Source organism: Terrapene carolina, unplaced genomic scaffold (assembly GCF_002925995.2).
Source record: "Terrapene carolina triunguis isolate 2854851 unplaced genomic scaffold, T_m_triunguis-2.0 Scaffold261, whole genome shotgun sequence".
In the NCBI taxonomy this organism is placed as follows: domain Eukaryota; kingdom Metazoa; phylum Chordata; order Testudines; family Emydidae; genus Terrapene; species Terrapene triunguis.
Window position 1 is genome coordinate 684,008 of NW_020664612.1, and position 10,872 is coordinate 694,879.

Genomic DNA, 10,872 nt, shown 5'->3' on the forward strand with positions numbered 1-10,872 from the left:
AACCATTGGCCACGTGCTCAATGACCCACCTGTCTCTGAAGGTCGCCATGACATTGGCCAGGAGAGTGGGTGAGCTGGGGCCCCTCATGGCTGACCCGCCATATGCTAATATTCATCAAGAGAAGGTATCCCTTCACCTCCACCTGAAATTCATCCTGGAGGTAATTTCCGAGTTCCACATAAACCAATTGATTCACTTATGGGTATTCTTCCTGAAGCCTCCATGTCAGGCCAGGACACGCCACCCCCTCCATGTCAGGTGAGCACAGGCATGCTACCTGCAAAGAATGACACCAGTTAGAAAATCAACTAGATTATCTGTTGCTCTAGCGGAGCGAGCCTGGGGACACGTGATACCTGCTGAGAGACTCTCTCCATGGATTTCTGGCTGTATACTCCTTTGCTATCAGGTGGCACATCTCCCTCCCCCTGGAGAAGGCCAGGGGCCGCTCCACTAGAGCCCAGTAGCATCTCCTCGAGAAGCGCCGATGCTGGACGTTTGTAAGGTGGCCAGTGAGAGCGTTACGCCTGGGGCCTAGCCTTTGGAATTGCACTGACCGCCTGCAGGAAGGAGCGCGAGGCGGCAGGGGCCCGAGTGACAGCACCGGTGGAAGCCTCTAGACCAAGGGGCAGGGTTGGGGCAGGGGGATCAGGATGGGGCAGGGGTGTGGGGCGGGGGGATCGGGATGGGATGGGGAGATTGGGATGGCTTTGAGGTGAAGGGATCAGGATGGAGTGGGGTTTGAGGGTCAGTGCTAAAGCTGCAGGTTGGAGGGGATCGGGATGGGGCAGGTTCGGGGCGGGGGGATCGGGATGGGGTTTGGTGTGGGGGGGATGGGGTTTGAGGGGCAGCGTTAAAGCTGCAGGTCATGGGGGATTGGCATGAGGTATAATTTGGGGTCGAGGGATTGGGGTGGGGTGAGGAGGTTTGGGGTCGGTGCTAACGCTGTGCTTAGGGAGGGTCCGTATGGAACATCTCTGTCTGGCCCCATCACCCAGGAGTGGACCTGGGATCGTTAGGTGCCCCCACCCCCGGAGCATGGCCTGCTGGGCCGGGAGTCCCTGTGCCTGACTCGCCGGGATGTGAGTCAAGGCCCGGGGTCACTGTGGCCTTTCTCCTCGTTCTCCCCTTCAGACGAGTCCTCTCTGAAGATGAACCACGTGGCTCACATCCCCCAGTCCCTTGCCAGCCACGCCGGGAGCTACATGTCCGAGGCACAGAGGGACAAGCACGGGGCCGACATGCTCAAACCCGACCCCAGGGACACCTTCTTCCTCAGTAAGTGGGGCAGGGGCTCCCGGGAGAGTCCCTGCTGGTGGGGGAGTGTGAGGAGAGCGGAGCTGGAGGGGGCAGGGATTTAACTCTCTCAGCTGGGAGAGAAGCTGTTAGTCCGTGCAGAGAAGGTGAGGAAATGAGGCTGGATAGGATCAGGTACCCAGGGAGCCCCTGTGCCCCTCCAGCTCCATGCCCTGGTGAGGAGCCACTCCCAGATCTGGGCTGGGCTAGGCTGGACTATAAGGGCTGGGATGGGTGGTCTCCCAGGTTGTGTTGGGCTATAGGGGATAGGATGGGCAGTTGCCCAGACTGCAATGGGCTATAGGGGTTAGCCTGGGCTGGGCTGGCCTATAGGGTCTAGGGTGGGCTATAAGGGTTGGGCTGGGCTGGGCAGTCGCCCAGGTTGGGTTGGACTATAGGGAATGGGATGGGATGGGTGGTTGCCCAGGCTGCAATGGGCTATAGGGGATAGGTTGGGCTGGGCTGGGCTGGCCTACAGGAGCTGGGCTGCTCTATAGGGGACAGTGTGGGCAGGGCAGTTGTCTAGGTTGGGCTGGGCTCTAGAGGGCCATGTGGGTTTTCTCTGCATATGGGGGTGGCTGAGGGCCCCCCCGCGTGACATAGCCTAAGCCCTGACTTCCTCTCGCCCAGCTCCCCAGATCGAGGCGTCCCACGTGGAGAACGTGCTGGTGCCCTGCGCCTACAGCCCCACCTATGTGGTGAAGGACTTCCCTATCGCCCGCTACCAGGGCCTGCAGTTCGTAAGTGTCCAGCTCAGCCGGGTCTCTGCTCCCCTTCCCGCCCCTCGCCCTGTGAGGGTCACCAGGAGATGTGGACATAAAACCCATGTGTCTGTGCTCCCAGGATGGGCTGCAGGGCCTGCCCGAGGCAGTGGAAAGCCTCCCATTGGTTCTGGGGCTCTGGACCAGGCCCACGGGCACAGCTCCTCTGGTCTCGGCAAGTTGGCAGAGCTGCAGCACAGGGGCTTTGGGCGTTGGGGTGCGTGGAGCAGCCATGTCACAAGGGCCCCCGCAGTCCTGTTCTGTATCCTGCCGGCTCTGCAGTCACTACGCGCTCCCAGTGCTCTACTGAGGTGTGGGAGGCACCCCGCCCCCCGGGCACAGGGCTCCCTGCACCAGCAGAGTACCCCTCCCTTGGCTCGCCCCCTACTGGCTGAGACGTGACCCGGCGCCTCTTCCAACCTGTCTGCCTTCTCCTCACCCACGCAGCAGCTGATGGGCTCCCCCTGCTGCCAAGGCGGCTGGTAGAAAGGGGTCATTGCTGTCTCTGTATCAAATCTGTCGGTGCTTCTAGGGACTGAAAGGAGACAGGCTGGCAGAGGGATAGGGCTCTCTGACACACAGGGGAGGGCACCATCCAGTAGGGTCCCTTTATAAAGACCCCTTTACGGCCCTCCAGCCCTGCCCATTAAGTCCCCCGTCTCTCACCTGTCCCAGAGGTGCCAGGCCCCTGCCAGTCCTCCCAATGCACGCAGCAGCTGGCTCCAAGTGCCTGCTGCTCCTCTGAGGCAGTGCCCATCAAGGCCCTGTTCCTGCAGCCTCTAGCACAGGCGGCTACAGTGCCAGGGAGCCATGACGCCAACGCTGAATGGGCCGTCTCCTTCCAGTCCCCTCCCCTGCCCCAAGCTGTCTCTAGGGCCCCTCAGCTGAGTGCTGGCCTGGCAGACGCCATGGAGGCGGCTTGGGCCGTGGGCTGATGAGCATCAGGCTTCTCTGCCAGGAGACGCCACAGTCCAAAGAGCTTGTGCCAACGGCCTCATGACCTCAGAGCCCTCACCAGGAGCGCCCACACCTGGACCCCTCCCTCTCTCTCCTGCCACCCCCGGGGAATGCTGGTCGTGGGCGTACCTCGCCGTGCCCCGGGGTGCACATGCTCTTGGTGACTCCTCTGCTCGGCTCCCCAGGTCTACCTCTCATTCGTGTACCCCAACGACTTCACCCGCCTCACCCACATGGAGACGGAGAACAAGTGCTTCTACAGAGAGTCCCCCCTCTACCTGGAGAAGTGAGTAGGGGGGGCGGGCAGGGAGGTTCAGCGGGGGCCCTGTGCTGGCACTGCTGCTATGGGAGCTGGGGGCTCTATGGCACGACAGAGAGAGCCCCCTGGGCATGGGGCTTCTTAGTGCCAGGGCAGGGACGGCCCCAGAGAATCTCTGTCCCCAGCCCGGGTGCTCGCAGGGAGGAACCACACACTGAGCCTGGGCCCTGCTCTGCCGGGGGCCCAGCCGGGGTGCTGAGGGGGCCTGGGCCTGCCCACAGGGAGGGTGGTGGTTGAGAAACGGACCCCGTTTCCTAGGGAACCAGACTGTACCCACCAAGCCCATTCCTCAGGCTCTGCATCCCGTGCCAGGCCCCTTTCCAGCCAGCAGCCTTCCTTCCCCGTGAGCTGGCTCGGGAAATGCCAGACCAGGGGCAGATGCCCACTTTGCATCAGCTCTGACCCTCCCTCCCCCGCATCCCCGCAAGGAGCAGGGAAGCATGTTTCCTCTACCTACCGATTCGCAGCGAGAGATTGAGAGGAGAAATGTGGGGCCCACCCAGTGTCCGAGCAGCCCATCGCTCTGGGCTCGCAGCGGTGGGTGGGCGGATCAGGCCTCGCCCCTGGGTCCCAGAGTAAAACGAGTCTGGGGATCTCAGCTCTGGTCCTGCTGTGTGAGATGATATGGAGCTAAAGAGGTGCCTTGTTTGGAGTGGTTTGGTTTGGTTTGCCCTAGGCTGTGCCAGTGTCAGTGCAGCTGTGTGTGCGCATCTCGGCGACATTGTCCTTTGCTTCTTTCCCCTCCCCCCCAGGTTTGGCTTCTACAAGTACATGAAGATGGATGAGGAAGAGGAGGATCCTCGCCAGAGAGCCTTTCTCTTCCTGAACTCAGACAGTAAGCAGCCCTCGCACGCCCTGCCGACGCCGCTTGCCCCGCTGCCCTCCCTCTCTCAGCAGCGTGGGCCGGCACAGGCGTTCCACCATGCTAGCAGGGACGGTGCTTCACGGCCTGGCACGCCAGGCTCTGTGCGTTGGCGCTGGAGCCCTGGTTGCTGAATTGGGCACCAGATGAGTGGTTGGAAGGAAGTCGCTAAGTCAGGCAGGGCTGGGGGCGGGCGCGGGGGGTCACAACACTGGAAGGAGTGAGCCCACTCGGACGGTCAGTGTCCCTGGGGCAAGGCCGGGTGGGAATGGAGAGTTCCTGCCTCTCTCCCAGCAATTCTGGATACTGGTGACTGAATCTGTGCTCCCATTTACCTGATTGCTGCACCACTGAATCCCCTGGGCTTCACGGCTTTGCCTTGCCAGCCTCCACGTGCAGCTCACCCTGTACACTAGGGCCAGGATTCCCCCACCCTGGCCCCTCGCGGTGCTGGGACCTGCGCCCCCAACACACCACGATGGGATTCCCTCTCCCTGCCCCCTCGGGGCGCTCGGCCCCGTGCCCCCACTGCACCCCTGGCGGGATTCCCCCTCCCTGCCCCTTCGGGGCACTGGGACCTGCGCCCCCAACGCATCCCTGGCGGGATTCCCCCACCCAGCCCCCTCAGGGTGCTCGGACCTGCACCTCTGAGCATGATCACATTGGCACCTCTGTGTCTTTGTGGCTGACTTTCCCAGTGTGCTCCTTGAGCCGGCGGTGAACCCCTATGTGGAGCTGTTTCCATCAGCCCACTGGAATCAATCAATGCAGCTGGAAAAGGGGGTTTCCTGCACGTGCCTCTGAGTCTCCTCCCCTCGGCTGCACCAAGGGCCTTTTGCTCGGTCTCGGCGGCCTGGCTGGGAGGGTATTGGGTTCCCATCTCATTATGGGGGAAGTTGCGCTGGCAGCGCCACACTGATCTCCACCCACGAACGCGCACGACCCCTCCTGCAGTGTGCTGTGCGTTCCCAAGAGCTCTCCCTCGTCTCACCCACACACGCGTCCTCAGCAGCCGGAAGGGAAAATCAGCGCCAGGCCAAAGCTGATTTCTGCTGAGACTTAATTGCCTTAAAACAGCATCAGTCATTTCTTTCCCCTCCAAGTCCCTCTGTGAGTGCAGCGTGTTAATCAGAGTAGCTCAGAGCTTCGCTGTCCCTTTGACCTGCAGCCCTGGCTTCTCCAAAGGAGTTCACAGAAGAATTCCGTGGCTGGGAGCAGCATGAATCCTCCTGCCCAGCTTTCAGTGACATCATTTAATGCCAGAGGGCTGTGCCATGGTTAGGATTTATATCCCCAGGGGTGCCAGAGCCCTCCCACTCACCTGCCTTGTGTGCAGCAATCGACCGGGGGCTCTCCCCAAGGAGGAACTGCTCCTGTTCTGAACGAAGGCAGCACGGTCTGAGAAATGGGCACAGGATTGGATGGGAGGGAGGGTGTCATCTGACTCTGCCGCCCGTTTGCTGTCTGCCTTTGGGCCAGTCATTGCACCTTTCGGGCTCAATTTGCCCACCGTAAAATGGAGATGATAATCCGTATCCCCGGGGCTAATTTGTTCATGTCTGCAGAGTGTTTTGGGATATACCAAGTGCTATAAAATGTAAACTCTTTGGGTGTGTCCATGTGGCAACGTGTCTCCGAGCCCGAGTCTCCAGGCTTTAGCGCTACGACACTAAAACTAGCAGTGTAGATGTTCAGGCTTGGACTGGAGCCCAGGCTCTGATGCCCAGAGGGAGGGACGGGTTTTAGAGCCCAAGCCGGGATGTCTACACAGCTGTTGGTAGCACCATATGGGAGCCCTGCAAGCCCAAGTCTGTAGACCCAGGCTCTGAGACTTGCTGCTGGGGTTTGGGGGTTTTTGCTGTGTAGACAGTCCTGGCCTCAAAGGGGGTGTCTCTTTATCGTAGGGCTGAACAGTGCCCAGCACAGTGGGTCCCTGATCTCAACTGTAGTGTCTAGCTGCTACCATCATGCAAATCATAAATGAGCATAAGAAAAACCTTGGGTAGTAGTAGCAGCATTATATTATCAAAGCTGGGGATGGCAAGGCAAACCCAGCTGTCATGTAAGTGTAGATTATAGTGGGTCTTACGCCAGGGCTGAATTTGGTGCCGTGTGCTTATCTTAACCATGTAACCGCTGGTATAAATCAACACCCAGCACCTGTAAACTGCATCATTTTATCCTTTGCTTTGTGTGTGTTGTGCCTCTGTTGCTGTTTGATGCCTTTGTTTGTCTCTCCAACTTGGCAAAAATGGAACCCTGAGGGAACTGAAAACCTCGCTCTCCCCATTTATAGCACGTCACTAATAGACTCATTGACTTTAATGCCAGCAGGGACCATCATGATCATCTAGTCTGACCTTCTGCAGATCGCAGGCCACAGAACCTCCCCCACCCTCTCCTGCAATAGCCTCTAACCTCTGGCTGAGTTCCCGAAGTCCTCAAATCTTGATTTAAAGATTTCAAGTTACAGACAATCCACCATTTACTCTAGTTCAAACCAGCAAGTGACCCATGCCCCAGGCTGCAGAGGAAGGTTAAACCCTGCCCCCTGTGTCTGCCAATCTGACCTGAGGGAAAATTCCTTCCTGACCCCAAATATGGCAATCAGTTAGACCTGGAGCATGTGGGTGAGACCCACCAGCCAGACACCTGGGAAAGAATTCTCTGTAGTAACTCAGAGCCCTCCCCATCTAATCTTTCATGTGTGCCCTTGGGGGGCGTGAGGGTTAGTTCATTACTGTGTAGAAACATCTTTCAGATCCTCTGCTGGAAAGACCAAAACACCATCGCGGTTATTTAGTCCAGTAGCGAAATCAAGAATCTCTCCCTTCGTGATGGGGTTGAAACAAGGGAACGGAGCCGACACATCAGAGTTTCTGCCAGTCAATCCAAGAACCAGAGACTGATACCGCTGACAAATGGACACAGTAATAGTTGTTGTTATGATTTATTACTTGTCTGATGGGAGGCCCCACCTATGCTCAGGGTGTGCTGGGTGCTGTCCCGTACACCTAGTGAGGCAGTCCCTGCCCCAGTGAGCTTACTGTAAGCAGACCAGCCCGACAATCAAGGGTCCAATCCCAGATTCCTGGCCGATCTGGACATCCCAGGGTCACTTCTCTGGCCAATAAAGTATCCCTGAATAATGCTAACAAATGAATAACACCTTGCTCTTCTCTAGCCCTGTTCAGCAGGAGATCTCAAAGTGCTTCCCATTCTGTCATGTCTTCATCTCTGTGCGGCGGGGCAGTGCTATTGTCCCCATTGCACAGATGGGGAGCGGAGGCTAAGTAACGTGCCCAAGGTCACACAAGGAGTCTGTGCTGGAGCAGGGAATTGCACGTGGGCCTCCCAAGCCTGAGGATAGCGCCGCAGCCACTGGACTCTCCTTCCTTGCCATCACAAGAAGGGGCTAGATCCTGAGCTCCTTTGTCAGCCGACTGAAGCCCAGGGCTGCAGGGCGTGGTGGGACGTTAGAGCACAGTCCCACCTGTGCGGGTAGCTAGGCAGGCACCCTCTGCCCCCCGATCATGTTCTCACAAGAGCCCCCACAGCGGCCTGGCTGCTGGGATCGGTGCCTCCCTGCACAGGCTCCACCTGTTAAGACTCAGTAATAATTTGTCTGCTCCGGTAGCTAGGTGGGGTTTGATGGCCTGCGATGCGCCTGGGCTCAGACTAGAGGGCCTGGTGGTCCCTTCTGACCTGAAATGCTCTGGCTGTGACCCACTGCTGGGGGTTAGCACACTGCAGTGGCCTGCGCTTGGAGAATCCGAGTCCCAGGTGCCTTTTGAATCCAAATGCCTCGGGATCTCCTCTGTTTCACTGGCCTACCCTAGGTGTGTTTGCTTTGCAGATTTCCTGGAAGAGGAGGAGGAAGGAGCAGACAGTCCTGAGCCCACGGACCTGCCTCCCGACGCTAAGGAGAAGAACCCCAGGGGGCCGAGCCCACCCCTGGGCACTGGGACCAAAGGCAAAGGGCTCCCTCTGGCTGCAAGGGATTACGGGGGCGATGTAGACTACTACACTTTCCGCCACCAGCAACAGGCGGCTCATGAGGAGGGTGCCGCGCCAGGGCGGCCGCGAACCCGGGACGTCCACAAAGGGGCCAGCCCCAGCTCCGCAGCCACAGCCAGAGATTCCCAGGGCTATGAGAACACTCCCCCTTTACAAGAGCAGGCCCTGATCCGGGGGCGCTCCCTCAGCTGGGCGCGCAAGGAGCCGGAACAGGCGAACACCGGGGAGGAAGACAAGCTGGGGCTGCTGGCGTCGTCAAGGCGGGGCAGTGTCCTAAGCCGCCAACCCCACCTCTCCATGCCCATCTTTGGGGGCAAAGCCAAGCCACAGGGCCCAAGCAGGCTCCTGGCACCCGTGGAGGAGAAGAAGGCCAAGAAGGAGACCAAGAAGCCCCAAGAGAAGGTGTATGTGACCCGGCTGCAGCCTGGCAAGCGCAAGGCCCCAGTGCAGGAGGCCACCTTCCCTGGTGTCTTCCTCTACCCTAAGCGACTCAGGAGGGTGCACCTGAACTCAAGGGCCCCCCAGAGGCGCTCCGCCCCCTCCACCAAGCTCCGCACCATCCCCGGCCACAGGGCGCCCTGGCTCCCAGGCAACGGCTCCAGGGAGACGGATCCGTCCAAGAGGAAGAGCCCCAGGGCCAGCATCAGGAAGTGGGAGCAGCTGTACAGGCATGAGGACCCCGAGGCTGTGGGCGAGCGGAGGGCACGGCCCAGCATACAGCCGCCACCAGCCGGGGGGCTGTTTGGCAAGGAGGCCCTGGAGGTCTCCACCGCCACCCCAGCTAGGACCGCGGCAGCGGCTGCCCTGGATTACAACTCCTCAGAGACGGCCCTATTGGCCGGGGTGCGGGTGACTTCCTTCCTCAGGATGTCGGAGGTGACGGCGTCGCAGCAGGAGGGCCCGGGCAAGGCCCAGGAGGAGGAGGAGGAGGAGCTGTCGGACTACAGCTATGAGAACTCGGAGCTGCAGCCGAGCTGGCTGGAGGACTCCATCAACTGGCAGAGGACGTTCAGTGTGAGCTCGGTGGACTTCGAGCTCCTGCGCTCCGACTGGAACGACCTGCGCTGCAATGTCTCGGGCAACCTGCAGCTGAGCGAGAGCGAGGTGGTGGACGTGGTGGCCCAGTACATGGAGAAGCTCAACGAGAAGAATGGGGGGTAGGAAGAGAAATCGTGGAGCTAGGCCCAGGGCTGCCACCAGGGCCAGGGGGACCAGCCGGGCTAAGCTCTGCTCAGTCCTGTCCCCACTTGGGCAGGCAAGAGATCAGGGTGGTCTTCATGGTCATCCAGCCCTGGCTACACACACTCCAGTCCCCCAACAGATCCTCAGCCCTGTACCTCCTGGGGCGAGAGGGGAATGCAGCCATGAGCTTCCCCACCCTGCTCTCCCAGCCCACAGAGCCTGCCCTCATGGGGGTGGGGGTGCTCTCCTGGCCTGGATGACGCCCCCCACTGGAAGGGTGGGAGCGGGGCTGCACGTTGTCCTTCAGCTAGCCAGGCTGTGGGGGGCAGGGTCCCTGGTGTGGGGTGCGAGCCTGGGCCTTGCTTGGGAAGGTGACAGTGTCGGCGTTGCTCTCCCTTTCCCCAGGATCTACACCCTGCTGCGCATCATCAACGTGGAGAAGCGGCGAGACACGGCACGGGGCAACCGCTACCTGCTGGAGCTGGAGCTGCTGGAGCGGGGCCAGAGGACCGTGCGGCTCTCGGAGTACGTCTACGTCCTGCTGCACCAGGGCAGGCCGGCCGACAGCACCGAGGCCAACCCCGAGGGGCCCACGCCCGTGGCTACCGAGCCCCAGCCCAGCCCCTGGAGCCTGCTCTATGGGAAGCCTATCCTGTGCCGACCCCTGCCGCTCAGCTGGAGGCAGGATGTCATGGTGCACTTCGTGGTGCCAGGTGAGAGCGTAGCTGAGGCCGCGGTGGGGGAAGGGGCGTTATCTGCACTCTCCTCCCAGGGACCAAAGGTCCCCCCAAGCTGCCACCTGCACCAGGACCTCTGGGGTCATTCAGAGCATTAGATGGACCCAAAGCCCAGGCCCCAGTGGGCAGTGGTTGGCTGCATGAGGCGCACAGGCTGTGGTGGCTCACAGGAGTATCTGGGAGGCCTGCTCCCCTTGTGCACACAGGCCATGGCTGCTCCTCCAGGGCTGCCCAGCAGCAGAGACTCAGGCCTGGTCTGCGCTAGGAAATTAGGTCAATATAACTACACCGCTCGGGGGGGAGGGGCAAAAACCCAGCTCCCGAGGGGGGGAGTGGCTCCCGGCCCAGGAGGATGGAGAATGGATCCCTGGGGGGTTGCCAGGGGGGCGGGTCTGGCTGTCATCCCCGGGGACGGGGAGTGGATCCCTGGGGGGTTGCTGGGGGTTTGGCTCTCAGCCCAGGGGTGGGGAGTGTATCCCTGGGGGGTGGCTAGGGGTTTGGCTCTCGGCCCTGGGGCAGGGAATAGATCCCTGGGGGGTGGCTGGGGGGGTCTGGCTCTCAGCCCCGGGGCGGTCTGGCTCTCAGCCCCGGGGCGGGGCGTAGATCCCTGCGAGGTGGCTGGGGGTCTGGCTCTCAGCCCAGGGGTGGGGAGTGGATCCCTGGGGGGTGGCTGGGGTCTGGCTCTCGGCCCCGGGGTGGGGAGTGGATCCCTGTGAGGTGGCTGGGGGTCTGGCTCTCAG

General features: G+C 60.8%; 1 protein-coding gene across 2 annotated transcripts in view; it reads left to right on the forward strand.

Annotated features, from left to right (window-relative positions):
- Nucleotides 1–10,872, forward strand: part of B4GALNT4 (beta-1,4-N-acetyl-galactosaminyltransferase 4) — a 122,036-nt gene that overhangs the window by 101,896 nt on the left and 9,268 nt on the right. For both annotated transcript variants that reach the window (XM_026657652.1, XM_026657653.1), the window contains exons 10-15: nucleotides 1,136–1,279; nucleotides 1,928–2,037; nucleotides 3,201–3,301; nucleotides 4,087–4,169; nucleotides 8,053–9,370; nucleotides 9,801–10,108. In XM_026657652.1, the coding sequence (XP_026513437.1) occupies nucleotides 1,136–1,279; nucleotides 1,928–2,037; nucleotides 3,201–3,301; nucleotides 4,087–4,169; nucleotides 8,053–9,370; nucleotides 9,801–10,108 (2,064 nt within the window). The remainder of the gene's footprint in view (nucleotides 1–1,135; nucleotides 1,280–1,927; nucleotides 2,038–3,200; nucleotides 3,302–4,086; nucleotides 4,170–8,052; nucleotides 9,371–9,800; nucleotides 10,109–10,872) is intronic.